General features: G+C 40.0%; 2 protein-coding genes across 2 annotated transcripts; both read left to right on the top strand.

Annotated features, from left to right (window-relative positions):
* Window positions 1-655: 655 nt before the first annotated feature.
* Window positions 656-3,192, top strand: LOC115727741 (protein ACCELERATED CELL DEATH 6-like). Its single transcript, XM_030658007.2, has 3 exons — window positions 656-1,401; window positions 1,507-2,045; window positions 2,419-3,192. The coding sequence occupies exons 1-3, from the start codon at window positions 657-659 to the stop codon at window positions 3,157-3,159; spliced, it is 2,025 nt and encodes a 674-aa protein (XP_030513867.2). The 5' UTR covers window position 656; the 3' UTR covers window positions 3,160-3,192.
* A 14,387-nt stretch (window positions 3,193-17,579) lies between these two features.
* On the top strand, window positions 17,580-18,242 carry LOC115727737. The gene has a single exon (XM_030658004.2). The coding sequence runs from the start codon at window positions 17,580-17,582 to the stop codon at window positions 18,240-18,242; it is 663 nt and encodes a 220-aa protein (XP_030513864.1).
* Window positions 18,243-22,197: the final 3,955 nt, after the last annotated feature.

Raw genomic sequence — 22,197 nt, 5'->3', positions numbered from 1 at the left:
CATCACTTCGTCGCTTCTGCATCGCAATTTACGGCCAATATTGATCATTGATTCATGATCAAAATTAATCAAGACAAAATTCGTAGATCGTTAAAAGTTTTAAGATTAAATTGATAAATTATGAAAAATTTATGATTAAATTAGCATAATTAAAAAGTTTGAGATTAAACCGACAAATCATCAAATGATTTAGAATTAAATTGACGCAATTGAAATCTTCACAATTAAATTGATGATTGTAAAATAAACTTTAAATTTTTTGGATAATTTTTCCCTTGGATTCTTATGTCCTTGGCCGGTGAATATAGTGGTAAGGCTATTTCTTTAGGGATGTGATAATTTCATCAATATCCAGTCGAATTAGAATCGGATTTGTTTTTCCGAATCGTATGAAGTTTAGATTGTCGCCCAGTGCAATTTCGCAGGACCCACAGATTTCTTGGATTTATTCGCGTAGAATAATAGTCTGCAAAATGTTCCTGATATGACTGCAGGCCGTTGTTTGATTCTGTGGTGGATATTTTCAGGCGCGACAGATATTTTCTTTCCGAAGAATTGCTCCTGGCCGCATGATGTGCACCACAGCTAGAGAAGAATAAAAACCACCAAGTTCTGGCCGGGCTATAAATCTTGGGGAGAAGAAACTCCAGCCAACAATGGAGAGGACGAGATTCCAATTTCAGAGTCTAAAGATGGACGGCGATCGCGTGAGTATAACTATCAAGGATAGTGAAATCTGGGAGCAGAGGAGGGCCAGATTGAAAGCGCTTGAGTCATTAAACAAACCACACCGCCCTGCAGAACTCAAATGGCGTGTGAATCCGCGGCTACAAGCCGCCGCGAAAGGAGGTGACGTCGATAACTTCATCGAGGCCCTCGAGAAGTACTCCGCCGAAGAGAGGGTCTCTTTGTCCGATATCATAGACATGCAGGGGCCTTCCGGGAACTCATTGCTCCATGTTGCGGCGGGCATTGAGAACTCCGACATCCTCCGAGCCCTCCTCGAGGTCGTCCCTGACAAGCAGCTCACCACCAAGGCGAACTTCCGAGGGGACACCGCGCTCCATGTTGCAGCCAGAGCCGGACGGATCCACGCGGCCAAGCTCCTCCTCAACTGCGATGGGATCGCGGGCATGGCGAACGATGCGGGCAACACGGCGTTGCACGAGGCTGTGAAGAACACTCACTACGGGTTGACTCGTCTGCTCCTGAACGGAGGGTCGCATTTGGTGTATGAGGAGAACAGAGAGCGTAAGTGCCCGCTGTACTTGGCGGTCGAGACGGGGGACTTGGGGATTCTGGTGCTTTTGATGGAGGCGGTGGATAGGGATGATAAGTTCCGGTGGTCAAGGGTGGAAGGCATGTCGCCGGTTCATGGAGCCGTGATGCATCGAAGGTTAGGTCAGTGATCGTACTTATGGCTCTCTTGCTGGTAAATATATTGGTCGGAGCTTGGTCATTAGCCCGACACAAAATTCATTCATTTGCTGTTGTGTAACGGTGTAGAAATGCTAAAAGAGATGTCGAAGCGAAAGAAAGAGCTATTTCACTTAAGCGACGCCGGAGGTGGTACTCCCCTCCATCTGGCGGCATACATCAATTATGTAGAAGGAGTCAAATTCTTGGTCGAGGAGTTCGCTTCAAGCACTGTCGAATACGATAAAGAGGGCTATCTTCCGATTCACGTCGCATCCAAGATGGGTCATCTCGAAACGATCAAGGAGCTGCTTCTGCATTGGCCAGATCCGGAAGAGTTGCTGAACTTTAAGGAAGGGCAGAACATACTTCACGTCGCGGCAAAGTACGGAAGGGCCTCCATTGTGAAGTACACACTCGGTAATCCCGAGCTTGAGAAGCTCCTAAATGCGAAAGACAAGGAAGGAAATACGCCTCTCCATGTGGCCACATTGCAGTGGCAACCCGAGGTTCTGCTCTCCCTCACCCGGCACAACAGGGTCGATCTTAAGCTTGTGAACAACAGCAACTTGACAGCTCTCGACATTGTAGATGAGCAACTGAGAAAAATCGATGCTCCACTTCACCAGGTACTGATCTCCACTAAACGAATTGATAAGTTATCTACTTTTGCTTTCCGCTGTTGCTTTAGCTCCTTTCTTTGTGGGGGAGACGACAACACTGAGCATCTTCATAAAATTTGAGGATTAAGTTAAACATGTACTAAAAGTCTATGGATCATATTGAAAAATGAAGAGTTCGGGGATCACATAGTAATTGAATTAAAGTTGAGGGATTATTTGTGTCATTATCCTAATTAAAATTTGAACTACCTCGGGAGTTTTTTTTTTTTACCAAGTGGAATATATTTTCTACAGTTTGCTTAGAAATGATTGCATTTGCAAGTTTGTGTTACTTGAGGAGGGTTCATTTTTCCGAATTCTAAATCTATAACTTGATTAGAGCTTGACACGGACAATCTTACTGTCTGCTGGAGCACCTAGAAGCAAAGACAAAGCAATTTGCCAGCCAAAAGGCTTAGGCCCAGGGAGAGATTTGGAGCCTCCGGATTTGGATAGACTAAAGGACGAGGCCAATTCCCGTATGGTCGTGGCAACGCTCATTGCTGCTATGACATTCGCTGCCGGCTTTTCTGTTCCTGGAGGATATAATGGCTCTGAACCAAACGCGGGGATGGCCACGATGCTGAACAAGCCCATGTATGACGTCTTTGTGATCTGTAACACCGTCGCCATGTTCAGCTCGATAATTGCGGTTGTGATCCTTCTCCGGAGACAGATCAATGATTCGCACGCAGTGCTTCATGCCCTTGGAAAGGCGAGGCTGCCATTACTTATATCTCTCTCCTCAATGTCCGTGGCCTTCATGGCGGGGGTCTACGTGACCGCAAGCAAACGCACTTGGATCGCCGTCGTGACCTTGATCATCGGAATCACCACCCTCTTCGTCATCTTGAGTCTATATGTTGCCTTTTTCGTTCCGCTTGGGTACAATTGTCGTCTCGTTCAGCTCCTCGCTGACTACATCATTAGAGCTAGTATATCAATTTCAAGAAGTGTAACAGTAGAGAGGGCCACATGGCAGCCTGAGTATACTCTCGGGATGCTCAAACCTGGTGCCAGATCTGCCGATATTGATCCAGCACCATCAATAAATGTTGCTGATGAAAGCTCATGTCATTGAGGCTTCTTAAATCGAGTTTGAACCGTTCACGAAATTCGACCCGGCTGAATGATACAGATTAATTTGAGGAATGTAATATATATGTTGAGATTTGTATTGATTGTTGACACCTAAATTTTGACTAACCTTTTCAATCATTTTTCATGTTTATTTTTAGCGTCCATTGCATTACACTTGCAATTTTGTCGGACCAGCGGTGAATGAAATTAAAGTGATGGTTTTGAGCTCAATTTAGTCGATTGGACTAAGCTTACGGTGAATGGAAATTTGGCCAAAATCCATGAATATTAATAGGGTCGAAAATTGCATGCCAAGGTGGAATATTGATTTATCTTGAAACTTTGTGAGAAATTAAACTAGATATTATCACAGAATATAAGAGATATCAAAAGATTTTATATTGATAATAAAAAATCTCTTCAGGAAGTAGCGAACCCTAGCTTTGCTCTATAAATACATTTCATGCTCACAAATCTGGGGAGGCCAACAATTGCAATACACGGCAGGTCTTTTGTATTAAAAGCAGCATGAGAAGGGTGGAGAGAAAAAGGGTCGTCTTCTTCCTCTAGTGGGCGTCTCCGGGGCTACAAAAAATTCAATACACGGCCATGGAGTGGTTTCTCACGTTTCTTATGTAGGACACTTGAAAAGGGCCGTGCACAAAAGGGAGTGTAGGAAAAAGACGAAAGAAGGTCATCAGGAAGGGAGCTAGACTACGAGGGGTTCCTTGGTCACGCCTTGCCATTGTCCCGACGTCCCTAGTCCATATCACCATCTCGACATCCATTATGCACACCTGACGATTGAGTTGACGCCGAATGTGCTGCACTGAGATGAGGAAATCCCCTGCGACATGACCAACTACGTCCCTGATCAGGGTCTGCATCGCGGTGACGATCCCTCCTTGTTATTATTATGTTTAGTTTACACTCGTTTTGTTGCAGGTTCCCTTTGGTCAGTCGCGGAGTCAACTTGACCATCTTCACCAAGAGATTTGTAGGTCTCACCTACTGAGTAGTCTTGTCTCCAAAACTTGCTCCCGTTGCCGAATCTCTTTATGACGACAAGAGGCTACCGGCTCGTGACCTCCGAGACTTGCTAGGCTATCACCGTGAGGAGCTCAACATCTGTGAAATCACACGCAACTCATCCACAATTGAAGTAATAGCAGGCGGTGATTTTATTTTTTGGATTATTCAATGATGTGGTCACAGTAAAAGTGAAGTCTTAGTGGGAGGCTTTTGTTTTGAATTCCCACTGCTTAAGCGATAAAAAATAGTTTGTGCTGCCATTGCGATTTTATTCTTTGCAGGTTAGTGGAGGTTATCATTAGCTTGGTCAAACATGTTGAGGGATTCAAACGGATAAATTCAAGATGGCTTGGACACTCTCTGCACATGCGAGCTCACCGCCAGGCACCACCATCAGCAAGCGGAGGCGACAATTCCAACAACACTTACCGGGGTGCTTGCGTCTTTTACCCTTTGATGGTCAACTAATGGTTTTTGGACGAGTCCACCGATCGGTCCAAAGTCCAGGTTTGATCGTCAGTTTTCGATCAAAATTCGAACTTGGTAAGGCAATCGTTGGGTATATTTTCTTATCTTTGAAGATATTAACCTGCTTATTTGAGCATTGCATAATCTAGATCATATTTGGAATAGTTTGCATATCGTGTCATATTTGCATATCTCTCATATTGCATCAAAGTGGATATTTTTTCAAAATACAGGTTGTTTAGGAAAATTTATTTTCCTAATCCGTAACTTGCCGTATAATCGAGAAAGTCCATCTTTAAGATTATTGATGGAATACTCGATTAGGCATGGATTTGATTTCAATCGTTAATCGTAGGATTACGAATTAAAGATTGACTCAAATGTTCGCGAAATATTTCAAAACTTGATTGACATATCCACTTTCTTGATTGACATTGATTGGCATATTCACTTTCTTCATTTGATTTGAATTGTTTGATTATCATATTTTTTTAGAATATATCCGTCGCATGATGTAATCTCGAAAATTCTAAAAAATTTGCGTTCACTCACTTTGCATATTTGAAAGTTGCATCTTTTAAAAATAGCATCATATAGATGATTGCATATCTAATCCCTCTTGTAAAATATTTAGATTAGATTGCATTTTAGGATGGAAATTGCATGTTCAAATAGAATTTCATGTCTAAAATGATTCGTCTTTAATATATTAGGGTTTAGGTGAATGTAAACTCTAAAATATCCAAGACAAAAATTATTTTTGGCATAGTTCTATGTTAGGAAATAAATTCATCCGAAAAGAAAAAATTCATCTTTGCCATGTCATCTTTACATGTCATCTTTGCCACGTCATCCATGCCACGTCATTCATCTTTGCTATGTCATCTCATACCATGTCATATAGGTTGTACGTTAGTTTGCATTGCATGTAGAATTGTATGCTTAGGTTAATTTAATTGATTCCAACATCACGTAATCAATTTAATTAAACTATGAGCATATATTTATACATTAGTTTAAAGTTGCATGTTTGGAACTTTAATTAATTCATACATCACGAAGTTAATTTTCATGTGCATGTCATCTTTTGTATCTCATCTAGTCTTGCATTTAATTCATAACATTGCATTGCATATAGTATAGTTTTTCATGCATTCATATAAAAAAAAATCAAAAAGTGAAAACAATAATTTTGTGACGCATGCTCCCTTGATTATATTGACTTTTGGATGTTCATTAATTGATTGTGCACCCGCATGATAACCTTTGTTAGTGACTTAGGTTAAAATCAATTAATGTTGCATTCTCAAATGATTTTTCACGAGATAAAATGGTACCGAAAGGGCGTTAGAGTAATCCGGCGTAATCAAGTCCCCGAACTCTTAATCTCCGGTTCGTAGGAATAAAATAGTTCTCCCGCTATTTTATTTAGGTTTCTAATCGACCTACCATAAATGATTAGTGGCGACTCCAAAATTCAAATATATTGCATGTTAATCAATTGAACCTTAAGTTGCGATTTTGTATGGACTTGGGAGAGTCCGAGTTAGGTTAGTTAAATAATTAACCTGATAATCCATTAGCCTGGAAATTCTAGAATTTTTTAGGTCGCAACATTGATTGAGTTGGATAAATGTTCAAGTTTAAGCAAACAACGAAATTCAAGAAAGGGAGCTTTCGTTACGGTTAAAACAGAAAGGAAAATCTCTCTAGTGCTGCAGGACAAAATTAAGGGCTCACATATTTTATTTTTCAAGTATGGATTTTATTTTATGGGCAGAGAAGTCTTTGTAGCAAGGATTTTGCTTTTATTCTTCTTGCCTGCCGCAGCCGCACACAGGGAAAAAGAAAAGAAGCGTATAGAGCCGCTTCGTGACCTACTTTAGCCAAGTCTGTAACTTCTTTCTCAGGATGAGTCACCATGCATCGGTTTCTCAATATTTTAAACGGCACTATTTATTGCTCGATGGTCTCATTTTTAAATTGTCTGGTACTGGCCAATTCAGACAAAGTAATTTCTAGTACCGTTCGGTAAAACTGAGCATGGAATTTGTTCTCCATGTCTTCCCAATTCGGCACAGAATTCAGCGCCAGGCTAGTGTCCCCAGCAAAGGCCGCTTTAGATAGAGACAACAAGAATAGCCTTAGCAGAAGGCGCCAATCATTGTTCGCCTCACCGCATGCAACGATTGATTGATCATCTTCACTAGTGAACATAGTCAAATCCGATATTTTATACCACATGGATACGGTACGTTATCCACCCAGTTTGGGTATAGCTTCTGACATATTGATCTCGGTACTATTCCTCTTTCTGTGCCCAGGCGCTTTATCACTATGCCCTCTGATAACACAGAGTGGTTTAGAGGAAAAAACGTTATTCCTCAATTTTCTGTATATCTTCTTACATATCTGTTACAATGACTTAAAGAGATATATATACATAGAAAGGAAAGATTCATAATAGGGAAAACCTTTAATTTAGCTAATTACAACTCTTACATGTATTTTACAGCTCATTCCCACACTTCCTCTCAAGTTGGTTCATATATGTTGTAAATGCCCAACTTGTCAAGTAAGTTGTGGAAAATCCTGCTTGATACAACCTTTGTCAAAAAATTTGCCAACTGGTCTTCAGATCGCACAAATAGAAATCAAATGGCTTTGGTGTCCAAGTTTTGCTTGGTGAAATGACGGTCCACTTCAACATGTTTGGTACGGTCGTGCTGAACTGGATTGTGAGAGATGTTAATTGCAGCTTTGTTATCACAAAACAACTTCATCTCGGCTCTAGAGGCAAACCCAATCTCCGACATTAACTTTTTAAGCCACAGAAGCTCACACAACCCTTTGGCCATCCCTCTAAATTAGGCCTCTGCACTTGATAATGTCACCACCTTCTGCTTCTTGCTCCTCCAAGTAACTAAGTTTTCTCCCACGAAAGTGAAGTATCCTAATGTTGATCTCTTGTCATAAACACTCCCGACCCAGTGTGCATCAGTAAATCATTCGATCTCAAGATGAACCTTTTTTAAAAATCTCAATCCTCGCCCTAGAGAGGTCTTCTAGTAGCGAAGTATACGCAATACTGCATTCATATGATCTTCACTCGGGGCATGCATGCATTGGCTAACAATACTCATCATATATGCAATGTCGGGACGAGTATGCGTTAGATAAATTAGTTTGCCAACTAACCTTTGATACATTTCTTTGTTTGTTGGCACTTCATCCGAATACTCCCCAAGCCTATGGTTATGAACAATTGGTGTGTCTGCGGGTTTGCGATCTAACATTCCCAACTCTGCCAATAGGTCTAGCACATACTTTATTTGTGAGAAAAATATTCCCCCAGTCAATCTTGCTACCTCAATACCTAGTATTTCAGCCCCTAAGGTTTTTCATCTCAAACTCCTCAGAAAGTTTCTTTTGGAGCTTAGATATTTCTATCCAATCATCTCCAGTGGTAATTATATCATCAACATAGATAATCAACACGCTTACCTTTCCTTGATGTCGTTTCAGGAACAATGTGTGATCCGAGTCAAACCATGCTCGTGGAGACTACTTCAAACCATATAACGATCTCTCTAGCTTACACATCGACCCGGGTTGAAGGGTGAATTGTACCAAGGTGGAATATCCATATAAATCTCTTCTTCGAGATCATCGTGAAGAAATGCATTCTTGACATCATACTGGTGTGGTGGCCAGTCTAGATTAGCTGCAAGAGATAATAAGACCCAAACAATATTAAGTTCAGCAACAGGATAAAACATCACTTGATAGTTAACCCGATAAGTTTGCGTATACCCCTTCACTACTAGTCTCACCTTGTACCTCTCAATAGATCTATCTACTTTGTACTTCACTGAAAAGATCCATTTACATCCCACAGTCTCCTCCTCCATTGCTTGGACCCACTTGGGATCCTTTTGAGCATCATGTACCCCTTTTGGAATACGGATTGTAGACATGTTCGATACAAACGCCATTAATGGATCCGATAGCCTTTTGGTTGACACATAATTCGCAATAGAGTAGGTAGATCTCTTCTCTTCAGGATCTGGCGAATATCTATTCGAGGGCTTGCCTCGATTGTGCCTAGCAGGTAGTCTATATCCCACGTAAGTATTAATCTCATCAAATACACAAAAAGGATTAGGAGAGGTTACCTTAGGAATATTCTCAAGAGTTGAGTCGGGTACTAGAGAAGAGGGAAGTCGTTCTTCATGATTTTGTTCTTGTAGGAGTTATCCACCCCTTGTCAAGGCCTGTTCAATGTCCAGTATCATCCGCCCACTCACCACCTCCTCCCGTACGGTCTCCTTCAGTACCACAACTCCCATTTCCAGCGACTTCCACACCCGTCGAAGTTGACCAGGATTAGATGACACCTCCTTCTCTACTCCCCCAAGGCCTCTTTCTCCACTGGACAATAAACTACCGAAAAACTCCCACCAATTCGCCCTTTCTGTCTATGTCTCCCCCTGAAAGGAAGAACTGAAATCCAGGTAAAAAGATTCAGCTTCAACAAATGAGACATCCATTATGACATAGGTTCATCCGGTGAAGGGTTGTTGCAACAATACCCCTTCCGATGTGTACCATATCCCAAGAACAGACATCGCAATGCACATGGATCAAGTTTTGTTCGCTAGGTCTTCGTGATGTGTACAAATGCAACGCACCCAATGAACTACAAATTGATGGTTTCTTGGGTGAGGTGGGAAAAAGGATAAAGGTTGTCAATCTCTTCTATTTGAAAAAGTAGCATTTTTTTTTGGTCCAACAAAAAAAAAGTCGCATTGACTTGCCTATGATCGATATCAAAACGGGAGAGGAGTCAAATCGTGGACCCCCTTGTACTCAACAAGCATCACCCTTTTTTTTTTTGCTCCAATTGCTCGTTGATTTCAACATAATTACACGAATGCCATTGTTATTTGATCTAAGTATTAGGCTCTATTTATTTCATAAAAAATGAATGAGTTAAACAATATATTTTTAAAAATGATCGCTTATATAGCACGAAATAATTTATTAATGAAAGATATGTCATTATGGCCAACAATTTATCTCCGAACATCTTCGTGGACAATTAAATTTTTTTTTCCGTTTGTTTTTTTTTTTACAAGTGAAAGAAGCAATTATTTTTGAAAAAATATTCTCTAAATTATTTATTTTACATGCAGGATATTTTAAGAATACCTAAAGGTGTTGTGCGACGAGCCAAAATTCATTTCATATAGTTTGATTATTTCAATTATTATTTGTAATTAGCAAGATTGGGTTCCGCCAAATAATAGATGTTTGTTTTTAACAAGATTTTAAATAGACAAAATCTGTCATGTCTATATACATGTTACACTTTGTTTTCTTATTATTCATTTTCTTACTCCAAAAGATCTTTGATTCGTAACTTCGATATTTAATATGACACAAAGGTATAATTAGTACAATAATCTTTATGGGGCACGTATTGATAAGGAGGTGTTGACACGTAATTTTTTTTATCAATTTTTTTTAGAAAATTCATAGAAAATCCTTAAGTAGTCAAAAAATTACAAAATAAACTTTGAATGCCTTGAAAAAGCCTGAGGAATCACTTTTGAACCAAAAATAATTTTTCATATTTTTCTCATTTTTAATATTTTCGAAAAATAGGAAAATACTTGAAAAATTAGGAAAAATAGCATTTGAGGCCGAAAAAACACACAAAAATAGTCAATATTTTTATTTTAATTCCCTTTTCATTTTTACCTCTTAAAATTTGAAAATTTCAACTTAATATTATAGGTCTCTTTATTGAGCATAGTCCCAAATCGGCCCAAAAATTACATTTTTAGCTATTTTATTCCCAATTTTTTTCTTTTTCTAAGTCATGACATCAGAATTTAATACTTGAATTGCATTTTAGTCCACATGTTTGAGAAAATTGCACAATTGAAAGAAAAGGGCTAGACAGAAATTTTATTTTTCAATTTAGTCCCCGAGTTTCATTCTAAATGCAATTAATCAAATTTTAGGGATGAACCTGCAAAACCAAGACCACTACCCTCTAGTTTTCATCATTCTAAGTCCAATAGTGGGGTGGTTTGACTCGATACAACAATTTAGGGTTTGGATTAGTCAATTTTCATTTTCGAGTCAAGTGGGGAATTTGAGGGTTTTGTATAATTCGACCCCAATGCTACCCAATTTTGCCTTTCTCAAATGAAATTCAAGCCGCTATGTTCAATTTTGGAGTTTAATTTGATAAATTCTGAAGTTTAAGGGGGTCAATTTGATGATTTTTAGACAGTCCGCTCTGCCTGGTCAACCCAAAATTCTACCTAGTAACCTAACCGCCTTCTTCTTCCTCGGCTCATTCCCGCACAGGTTCAAATGGGCAATGCAAGCCGAACTTCGAGCAACAAATTGAGACACCGCCTGGCCATAATTGATAAACCCAATAGATGGGCTTTGTAGCCCTCATCCTTCCGAACCAATCAAGACCATTTCCTTGGCCAATGATTGCCATAGCTGCGACGGCCGGACCATTCTTCGCCGCGGTTGCCTACATGGATAACCCGAACACAAACAAGCACAAGTGACATCCAATTAGCGACTAACGCAGGACCAAATGGGGAATCCCGTATGGCCCACCTCCATCCGAACTCAAAAGAGAAACAAAAAATGCGTGGCTCACACGTGCGAGAGGCCATCGATCGAAACATCCTCGTGTGCATCATTTTCCTTTTGAATTGGATAAACACGATTTTTGCAAGGGAGGAGATTCATTCAATTCACAGAGAGGTAACATTTGAGAGAGAGAGAGAGAGAGAGAGAGAGAGAGAGAGAGTTAGAGAGAGAAATGGGCTCTCACCGTCCGACATTGATGAGAGCACGAGAGAAGACTCTTCGATCTCCGCCAAAGCAAACCGGAGAGAATCGAAGCTCCAAATTGGTTCCCCGAGCTTCCTCGGGTGCTAGAGATCATCGCCAACTCGCAGAAAGATTTATCAAAATCATCGTATTTTCGGAATGGCAAGTCGTGAGCTTTCGGCTCCGAACTTGAACTATGCTCTCGGACATATAAGTCTTACATTTCTAAAAAAGGAGACCCGTGACAATGCTTTCGTGAAGCCTAGGTATATTTCTGAAAAAGGGATCCGGTGACAATGCTTTCGCAAGGATAGAGGGGATTTAGATTTTGAAAATGACTCCACAATTTAATGGAAATCTTGTTTTGACATTATTTATGGATTTAGACAAAAATTTCATTTGGTATACTATAATATAGGAGGTCATCCAAAACATCTTGCAACATGACATTGATTATCAAAATTGATTGTGGGGAAGATTTTGAATCAAATTATAAGAAATTGTCAAAAGAATTTGGTCAAAACATCAATTGGAGTACGCTCATCTATTGACACCTGATTTTTAGTCTTTTATTTTTATAAAATTAATGAAAAATCCATAAAAATTCACACAATTGTAAAATTAACTTTGGAAGCCTTGGCCAAGACTAAGGAGCTATTTTTGAACAAAAAATAATTTTTTTTTGTATTTTTCATAATTTTTAATATTTTTTAATATTGTAAAAATACTTGGAAAAAAAAAATGGCATTCGCAACCACAAAAATGGGCTTCTATTTCTTTTTGTCCCGACTCACTTACTCACTATTGTCGCAACCCTCCTCATCAAAATCTCGATTCGATGAATGGGCTAATGGATTACCAATGGGCCCCACTCGAGAATGTAGTCGGGCGTCACCGGCGCGGGCCCTCTCAGGCTTGTACCAAATCACGGCGGAAGTGTTTGTGGATTTTAGACGATAAGAGTCGATCGGGTTTGATCTTAGTGTGGTCGGGTGGTATGTACAATGTGTGCATGCATTTGGAGTCGCTACGGTCTTTCTAGGAAGGTAGACTAAAAACCTGACCGAGTGATTGGGAGAGGTCATTCAGTTCTACAAAACCAGATATCCGGATTCGGGGATTTGGTTACGTCGGTGTCATTACAAACGCCCTTTCGGTACCTAACGCAAATGATCATCCTAACTAAGATTTCATGCAAGCGCGAATTTAGGGTGAGGTAAGTCCGAATCGGGGTTTCATGCGGATCGGAAGATTAATCCTATCAATCACAATCAATGTAATGAAAGCGCAATCAAGTACATAAATAAACCACGTCAATACAAATCAAGGGGTCCCAAATATAGCCATAAGAGTTTAGAGAATGTGTGATTAAGGTTCATGGGTAATTTGAGAGGATTTGGAGACGATTTGCCAAAAGGGAAAAATCGTCATTTTTTGGAAGGCTCGGGGGTGAAAATGCCCAGAATAGGACTTGGCCAGTTGATTGTGGCCATTTCCTATTTTTAGAAATTTTCCTAAAATTTTCCTTTTTTTTGGAAATTTTTTTATGAATTTTCCATTTTTTTAATGATTTTCCCAATTTTCTAACTTTTTTATTATTTAATTATCCGAATTTTTTAAAATTTTTGTAATTATAAAAAAATATTTTCCGGACCGGGTCAACTCGGTTTGCACCCCTCAGGTGCCTTGCCCGGACCTTAAGGGTCGGATCGACATTAAAACGACGTAGTTTTAGGTTTTGCAAAATTTTTCTTTTTATTAATGAATTTTCGAATTGTCAGAAAATACCCTCATTGGACCCTCTAGGATGTGCCATGTGGCATCTCCTGGTGTGTCCGATCTTGATTTAATAACTCATTTAAAAAGAAAACAGATCCGACGGATTTCATAGCGCCACGTGGCACGACAATGGCCTTCGGATCAAATTTTTATTATTACCAAAAATCTATTATAAAACCCTGAAAATTATTTTAATATTCGAAAACGCCAGATTGCGACACGTGGCTAGTCCATAGCCATCCAGTCCTGCTCTTTATTTTTAAGAGCCGCCCCCACATGTTGGTGTGTCACGTTAGTGCTGACTCGTCATTGAGAGTTGATTGGTCATCTCCCTCACCGGGGAGGATGACCAGCACCGGCAAATAGAAAGTGTATTCCGATGTTGAAACCTCAACAAAACTTAGCGATTTTGATGCCAAACAACTCCCCATCTAACCCACATTCACCTACAACCTTTTTTTCGACTAAAACATGCCCCGACTTCGACAAAACAAACGGCACAACAACGGTTCCGATGACAATTTTTTTTATTTTTTTTTAACGTTCAAACAGAGTTTCACACATCAAACAACATCGAAAGATTGAAAGGGGTCTTATCTGAGCCCCATTGGGACTTGATGACTACACGGAAGGCGTTGCTAAGCTTTGGTCGGTCCACCATTTTCAACGCACACCAATGTAAAACAATGACAAAGGAGAGCTTAGCCTTGGTTCTAGGATATATCCAAAGCATGGTACACTAAAAGGCTCGGGTAACACATGACCGAGAGCTAGAATCCATGCAAAGGTCTAAGTGGCATTTTAACAAACACATAGCATACGTTCGGGCAAACGACAGTCAAACTAGAAATCGAGGCTTCCTCAGCAGAACGAAGATGAGTAGACATCAAAACATGCTTACAGAGATTAAAAACCAAGCCGGTACGCAATTGATTTGGCTCGTTTTGATCAAAGATCAAACCGAGCGCAAACCCACAATGTGCGAAAAAACAGGGGATGTTATATGGGGGGCTAAAACCGACCTATTAAGATAGCCACAGTGAAGACTAAAGCCTTGGTAGTGAAGGGCTCATCGGCATGAAGCTTTGAGACGGTCTTCGAGCATAGACACCTACGGATCTCCTCCTCACAGCTCAATCTCTCTCCCAGCCGCTCTTGCTCGGTTTTTTTTTTTCTTTTCGAAAAGGCTAGGTCCGGGTGAGAAGCTTTCGCTCGATCCTCTCTCACCCGCTCTCTTGTTCTCTCTCTGTACTCCTGTTTACAAACGTTGTCCTTCTTGTTTTATCTATCTAAAAAATACCAGCCCCCTCCCCAGTCAACAATTCTCTTTTCCCCTCCTTATAAGTACCCGCTTGGCCCCTCTCTCTCCTCTAACGACCTTTGTCGTTTCTCATTCGAAAAATCACCACGTCAACCCCTCTCCGCACGGAAAACATGTGCACAAGACGACAACCGAGAGATTTTTTCGGTGGCGTCGTTGAGTGAGTTGCGGAAGAGAGAGAGAAACGTGGGAAAACATGTGGTGCTTTAGCTGTTCTTTGGCTAAGTTGCGGACTCGGATCTGCGGGGTTGGGTCGGTTCCGACCCGGCAGATCTAGTTTTGGCATTTTGATCAAATTGGGGTCCAATGCGATTATTTTTTCTATAATTGCAGTCAAAATTGGGTTCCCCAACATGTTTTTCATCCAAAATGGGAATTTTCATGAATTTATAGCTTGGAATTTGATGAAAACCTCAAATTTTAAATTAGATCTAAAAATGATTTTTGTTTAATTCAAAGCTTGACCGAATTAGTCCAAATCAAGGCCACCAATGGGTTCGGCATGATGAAATCTATAGGGCAGAGGGTTTTTATTTTCATGGGTATCGTTGAAAAAAAATTAATTTTATTTTTAGTGAAACCGAGGACTAATTGAAAATAGATTGTGCAATTAAGCCCTTTAAGATAAAATTGAACGAATTGGCAGGCGAATGAACCCAATTGCAATTCAAGGCTCTAGATATCAATGTCACAGCTTGTGAAAAGTGAAAAATGAAAATTAAAAGACTCGAAATGAAATTTTTGAGCTCGATTCGGGTTTATGTTTGTGAAGGAACATAGTGACCCAAATCAAATTTTTAAAATTTAAAGTGACCAAAGTGAAGAGGGAATTAAAGAAAAAATATTTACTATTTTTATGTATTTTTCTAACCACGAATGGTATTTTTTTAATGATTTTTTTGGCTATTTTTAGAATAAAAGAAATTCGAAAAAATATAAAAATTACGAAAAATATTTTTTTGTTCAAAATTGGTTCCTAAGGCTAGGCCAAGGCTTCCAAAGTTGATTTTGTAATTTTTAGAATTCTTTTCATATTTTTAATTAATTTTTTAAAAATAAAATGATCAAAAATCAAGTGTCAACAACTATATAGCAAGAAACATACTGCTATGGTAAGATGGATTTGCTCTGTAGCCAGAATATCAAGCTCTTGTTGATACCACGTCGGAGTTACTATGGTTGCAATGGCTTTTAGAATTTATGGGAGTGCGTCATTATAGCAAAACATTCATTCATTGTGATAACCGAAGTGCTATCCAAATTGCACATAATGACGTTTTCCATGAACGCACCAAGTACTTTGAAATGGACTGTCATTTCATCCGATATCACGTTCTTTGTGGCACCATTCGACTTGTCTCGATTTCTTATGCCACAAACTGCTCATGTCTTCACCTAGATACATCCACCTGGGCGTTTTCTGGATCTATTCTCCAAACTCAAGTTGACATCTTTCAAATTATCATGAGTTTGAGGAGGAATGTTAGAGATATATTTAGGATACTTTTTGATTCTATATATTTCCCTTAATTGGTCCTCATTGATTATAATTAATATTCTGTTCTCATGTAAAACTTATGAATAGGCTCATGTACCCTTCACTTGACAATGAACAAGATATTATATTTTTATGTCTTCCTCATTATCAACTAAAGGGTGAGGAATTGCAGTCAAAATGAAAGTGAAAATGGTAATAGTACTATAAGATCCACATGACCGCTTCTCATAAGTTTTAGTTATGAAAAGAAATTTGCTGAAGTACGGGGAAAGAGAGCCCGAAACAGAAAATGAGCACTAATGAATAATTTATTGCCACCTAAATGGATCCTCATGTATTTTTCCTCCAGGGCTTCTATTGGACCGGAAATTGGAATCTCGCCAACGACACAGGCACGCTAAAGCTACGTGATGAATGATGATCTCGTTATGGGGTCACTGTCAATTGATTCTGTCCGTTTCTTCCAGAGTCCTCCTTTTCATGATTTGATTCGATTCGGTTGCTATTTTACAAGGTGGGTCTTCTTTTCCAAGTTAAGTGTCGTCGACGCTTGTCTGTCCGTCTATTGTGGCCACTTTGTCTGAAGTTCGCTAAAATAGCACTTCGTCGCTTCTGCATCGCAAGTTACGGCCAAAATTGATCAGTAATTTACAATGAAAAATGATCAGAAAGACTAAAATCGTAAAACGTTAAAAAATTTAGAATTAAATTAATAAATTATTAAAAAATTTAACATGAAATTAGTACAATTGAAAGTTTTGAAATTAAATTGATAAATTGTCAAAATTTTTAGGACTAATATTCACGGTTAAATTGGTGACCGTATAATAAATTTTAAATTTTTTGGATAATTTGTCCCTTGGATTCTTATGTCCTTCACCGGTGAATATAGTGGTAAGGCTATTTCTTTAGGGACATGATAATTTTATCAATGCCTAGTCGAATTAGAATCGGATTTGTTTTTCCGAATCGTCTGAAATTTACATTGTCGCCCAGTGCGATTTCGCAGGACCCTCAGATTTCTTGGATTCACTCGCGTAGAATAATAGTCTGCAAAATGTTCCTGATATGACTGCACGCCGTTGTTTGATTCTGTGGTGGATATTTTCAGGCGCGATAAGATATTTCCTTTTCGAAGAATTGCTCCTGGCCGCATGATGTGCGCCACAGCTAGAGAAGAATAAAAGCACCAAGTTCTGGCCGGGCTATAAATCTTGGAGGAGAAGAAACTCCAGCCAACAATGGAGAGGAAAATAGAATAGCGTGCGTGTTTTTTTTTTTTACTTTTTTTTACTTTTTTTGGACGAAAGCAATAGAGTCTACATACATTGGACATTCCTCCCATTCTTTTTTTAAGTGACATCTACTAATGTCAAGTCAAAGTGCTTATCCACTCACCGACCTTTCTCATTAAATCTCATCTTTCAAGACTTGGCGATTCCTCATAATCCCCGCCATGTCTTGCCCAAGCCCTCCGATCCACCACCGCTTCGCCACCCCGGCGTCCCTCTCCGACTGGCTCAAGCCTCGCCTCCCCTCCGACTCCTTCGCCTCCTGGGGCGTCACACCCGGCACCAAGAATGTCCACAACCTCTGGCTCGAGATCTCCGAGGGGGAGACCTCGCTCACTGACTCCGTCCCCCCTACCCGCACCGTCAATGTTGTCACGGTCCATGTCGTCGGGTCCAACGGTCAGATTCTCGTCGAGTCACACCAGCAACTGTCCAATGGCAGCGTCCGCCATCGGCGCAGGCCCTTGTCAGAGAAGATGAAGCCAAGCGAGACGCCCGAGATGGCGGTGATCAGGGCCGTGAGGGAGGAGTTGGGATCGGTGATCCGGGCGGAGGTTGGGAGTATTGGGGATGCTGTGAGGATTGTTCCCGGATCATATAAGATGAAAGTAGAGGAGAAGAATTCAGTGTCTTATCCGGGATTGCCGGCATGTTACATGTTTCACTCGTTCGAGGCGGAGGTCGAGGGACTGCCGGAGGATGCAGAGTTCTGCACGGAGGAGGAAGAGGAATATGACGTTAGCGGTGGTGCAGGTGCTGCGAACAGGGCGATTTCTGTGAAGAGGCATTACTGGAAATGGGTCAGTGCAGACTCAATTGAACCTTAAATTTTAGTTTTTGGAGTTCTGGCTCTTCAATTGGACAATTTCGGTGAGTTTTTTGCTCTCTTTCTTCCTTTTTTTTTTCTTCCCTTTTTATGTGTCCTATAGAGAAATAAGTCACGATTAGAGAACGTATGAGGTGGAGCCTTACCTGAGCTCTGGTAAGAAGTTGCATCTTCAGATGGAGTGATGTCTTACAGAACATTTTTAGCTCATGATGAGCATGATGGGAATTTGTTAATGACATCTTATTTAGTGACACGTATGAGCTTCAGCAACGTAAGACCTAATATCCTAAAAAAATCTCAAATTTTAGATTTTATTCCAATTTTAACTTTCGTCTATTAAAAATCTCTAATTTTAGGTACAGTCCCAATTCTACCCTAATTTTATTTGTTTCATAAGAATACCAAATTTAGGTTCATTTTTAATTATATTGTAATTTTTTTGTCTCCTAAAAAATCACTGACTATTACTTGAGTCCTAAATCCACTTCTATTAACCCTCCGTCAAAATCGCCTTCAGTAACTTTTCGTTCGTTTTTAGATATCTTGTGCTTGGGAATGTTTCATCTTTTGCGACAAGAGAGCTCGGGCTCGGGACGCTTGAATAGCTCGTGTTTGGGAGTTTTTCATTTCTAGATAGTTAACGAAAAATTTTGGAGGAAGGGTTGATAGAGGCATGTTTATGACTCAATTAAAAGTTTGTGATTTTTTAAGAGACTATAAAAACTATGGGGTAAAATTGGTAGTGTAAGGTAAAATGGGACAAGACCCAAAGTTGAGGGGTTTTCCTTAGGACCAAAAAAATAAGGGTAGAATTGGGACATGACTTAAAGTTGGGAAATTTTTTTATGTCATAAAAAAGAAGTTAGAGCACTGCAACTAAAGTTTGAGATTTTATATGAGACAAAAAGGTAGAATTGACACAAAAGCTAAAGTTAGAGATTTTTTATGGTATTAGGCCATAATGTGATTTCATCAACTTGGAAACAAATGATGCTTGTATGTATCTACGTATTTTGGCCAAAAACTATTTTCATTATATACAATAATTCATGTATAAAAATTTTCACAGATGATAAAAATATTTTTTGTTCATTTATTTTGGCAAGAGTGACAAACGAACATTTTTAGGAAAATATTTTTCAAATAATTTAATTTTTGTAAAATAAACAGAGCTTAAAAGGCAAATTCAAAATATTTTGGAGGGCTAGTGCCACTACATAACCTAGGTGTCAAAATCCGTCGCGTCCCGGGCCCGCCACGTACGCTAATGATTTGAAGTAATTTACCAGTAATAAAAAGAATAAAAAGTTAAGCAAATAAAACACGGCATTTTCTTTTATATAAAAAGGAGGCCTGCCAAAGTCAGGTTCATTTTTTTTTTCTTTGAGCTTGGGAGACAACACATCAGGTAGCATTCCAAAAAGTAGCCAATTACTCTACCCGGTACAAAAGAAAAAGGCAACTATAACCCCACAAAAACTCTCATAAGAACCTGGCCTTTCAAACAATTTAAGTTCTAGGTAGTGCCGAACATGGTTGACTTACTGCCCTAACGGTTTGGCACCTAAGGCGCCACATAGTCGAAAGGTAACGGGCCCACAAGACTCAGGTCATCCTCTAGAACACCGTAAACCGCTACATATACATGAGAAAAATCCTCCACATCTAACCCGCCATTCACCCCGAAGGTGATGGTAACTCGAACCATATCCAAATCAAGTAGCCTAGGACACACGTAGGGTTCCACGCTCATAGAGACTTGCGTGGGTATTCCTTAAAATGTGATCGACGAACTAGCCATTGTTACCTAAACATTTTAAACAACAACGGGGTGAGAAAACTCAGCAAGTCAAAGTTCTAAATCACCGACTAAATCATCTAGTAAGGTGAGCGGGTAACGGTGAACAATGAAAACAAGTCACTAGTATCGCTCATATGTTCACATATAAAGGATGCTAATGCATGACATGTATTTATGCACTCAAATTAACGTCTCGTTCCGCCACGTAGACCGGTCCAGATTACACAGTAGGACCGCCCAGATCACACAGCAGGGCCTTCCCATACATTCTATGAGGTATCGCTTGTTGGGCACAAAGCCCAATCATCTAGTTTTCTCTCAATGCAATTTCAAGAATGAATGTGCTATGCGAGATTCAACATGTCAGGACGCATTACCAAGCAACACGCGTTAAAGTACACATACAATTCCAACAACAATACAAGTTTAATCATGTTTACCTCATCAACATTAACTAGACTATACCAAATAATGTAGCTCGGTATTATTTAACGAAGGAACGTTCTCATCATGAGACCCTCGTCGTTAGGACTCACTACTTCGCATATTTCTCTACCCTGTCCACTACTTAATTCCCCGTACTACACTTGTTCTCTGATTTAACTTCTTTTTCTTCATCTTCTCTTTTATTATCTTATTTATTTATTATTATTTTTTCCAAGTTGTTTACCACTTGTTGGCACAAAACGCTAACCGACCTTTCATTTTCCACTTGTTTCACATCACGGGCGTTGCCCAACTTCGAGTGTCTAATGTTTTCCTTATTTCCAAAAACATTGACGATTCGCAACACAAACTTGGCTCCACCAACCCCTGAAACCACCACAACTCATCCGTAATTTCACTCTACCTCGGGTTGTTGCAATACCAATTCGACCCTCAAAATCCATAAGTTACTTTGCCAACTTGATACCCACAGCCCATAAGTTACATCGCCAATTTCAACATATAAACACCCGCAGCCACAGACTCCAGTTCTGCTCTATATCATGCCTGCACACGTACGGTCATCTTAGATTTTCGGATCCTTCCTTTATATTGCAAGTAGATACTGTTTTAGTCTCCATAACAAAATCTTACAAACTGCTGCCATTTAATTACACCTACAAGAGAAACTGCAGTTGACTTTCCTGGGAGCCCAGCTCAAATGAACCAACCCAAAGGCGTCCCTTCATTCCGCGGCTAAAAAAAAACGTAAATCACCGCACCAACACTTCATCCCCACTTGCAGTCGATCTCTTCTCTTAGTTACCAATCTCGCCACCCTCCCCCAAACCAAGACTAACTCAGTATCCGTCCATTGCTCTACCTCCGACTCGACACCTATTAAGCAATTTAGTAAACGAGTTAGAACTCGACTTACCTCGAGGAGTGGTAGCGGCTGGGTTGCGCGTGAGTTGGACGACCTGTGGCAAGCGGCTTCAGAGTTGGTTGCATGTGATATGGTTGACCAGGAGGAAAATGCTGGTTTGCTGGCTGTACACGGGAAAAGGAAAGAGCAGTGAGTGAAAAAGAAGATGCAAATGGTCTCCTTTTGTTCGTGTGGCCACTGCTTAAAAATGTGGGTCTGGTGGGCTAGAGTTTTAAGACAACTAAGAGATAGGCTGTTGGGGTTGGGCTAGTTTCCGTCTAGTGAGGGAAATCCGAAATAAAATGGGCTCTTTGTTTCCTTCAAGACCCAATGTGAAATGGCAGCTACTGTTTGGGCCTATCTTTCCTGGCCCTACTGCTTAATAAAAGAAGAATAGCCTTTTCTTTTGGTGCCCTTTAATTCGCACGCCTGGGTTAGGCCCGATTCTGGCAGCCCGCGAGACTCTAAAGAGTCCCATTTCCTCAACTCCGAATTGAGTCTACGTCGTCTTGGATTCGTTTGATTGGCTCGGGAAATCACTTCCAACGTTTCTCGCTACCTTCATCAACGTAAGTCAACTTTCCAATCTATTTCATCCAAGACTCATTTATTTAAAGCTATTTACGGGATATTACATTAGGGTTATCAAAATAAGTCACAAACAACACACATGAATCCACTTCCATATAAGTGGGTGATATCTGCATCACCTCAAAATTAAGACATAGATAGTAGTTTTTATTGGATCTCTTGCCAACTCGATTTCAACCATCTATAACCCTTGTTAACTTGCTTCTGCAC

This window comes from Rhodamnia argentea, chromosome 1 (assembly GCF_020921035.1).
Source record: "Rhodamnia argentea isolate NSW1041297 chromosome 1, ASM2092103v1, whole genome shotgun sequence".
NCBI lineage: Eukaryota > Viridiplantae > Streptophyta > Magnoliopsida > Myrtales > Myrtaceae > Rhodamnia > Rhodamnia argentea.
The sequence above is the reverse complement of the archived record's forward strand: the minus strand, read 5'-3'. Positions and strand labels throughout refer to the sequence as shown.

Bases quoted from the DNA above. Each gene is read 5' to 3' on its own strand.
- LOC115727741 (XM_030658007.2), top strand. From the start codon at position 657: ATGGAGAGGACGAGATTCCAATTTCAGAGTCTAAAGATGGACGGCGAT. The intron at 1,402-1,506 runs GTCAGTGATCGT...GTAACGGTGTAG, and splicing joins CGTGATGCATCGAAGGTTAG to AAATGCTAAAAGAGATGTCG. The intron at 2,046-2,418 runs GTACTGATCTCC...TAACTTGATTAG, and splicing joins TCGATGCTCCACTTCACCAG to AGCTTGACACGGACAATCTT.
- LOC115727737 (XM_030658004.2), top strand. From the start codon at position 17,580: ATGTCTTGCCCAAGCCCTCCGATCCACCACCGCTTCGCCACCCCGGCG.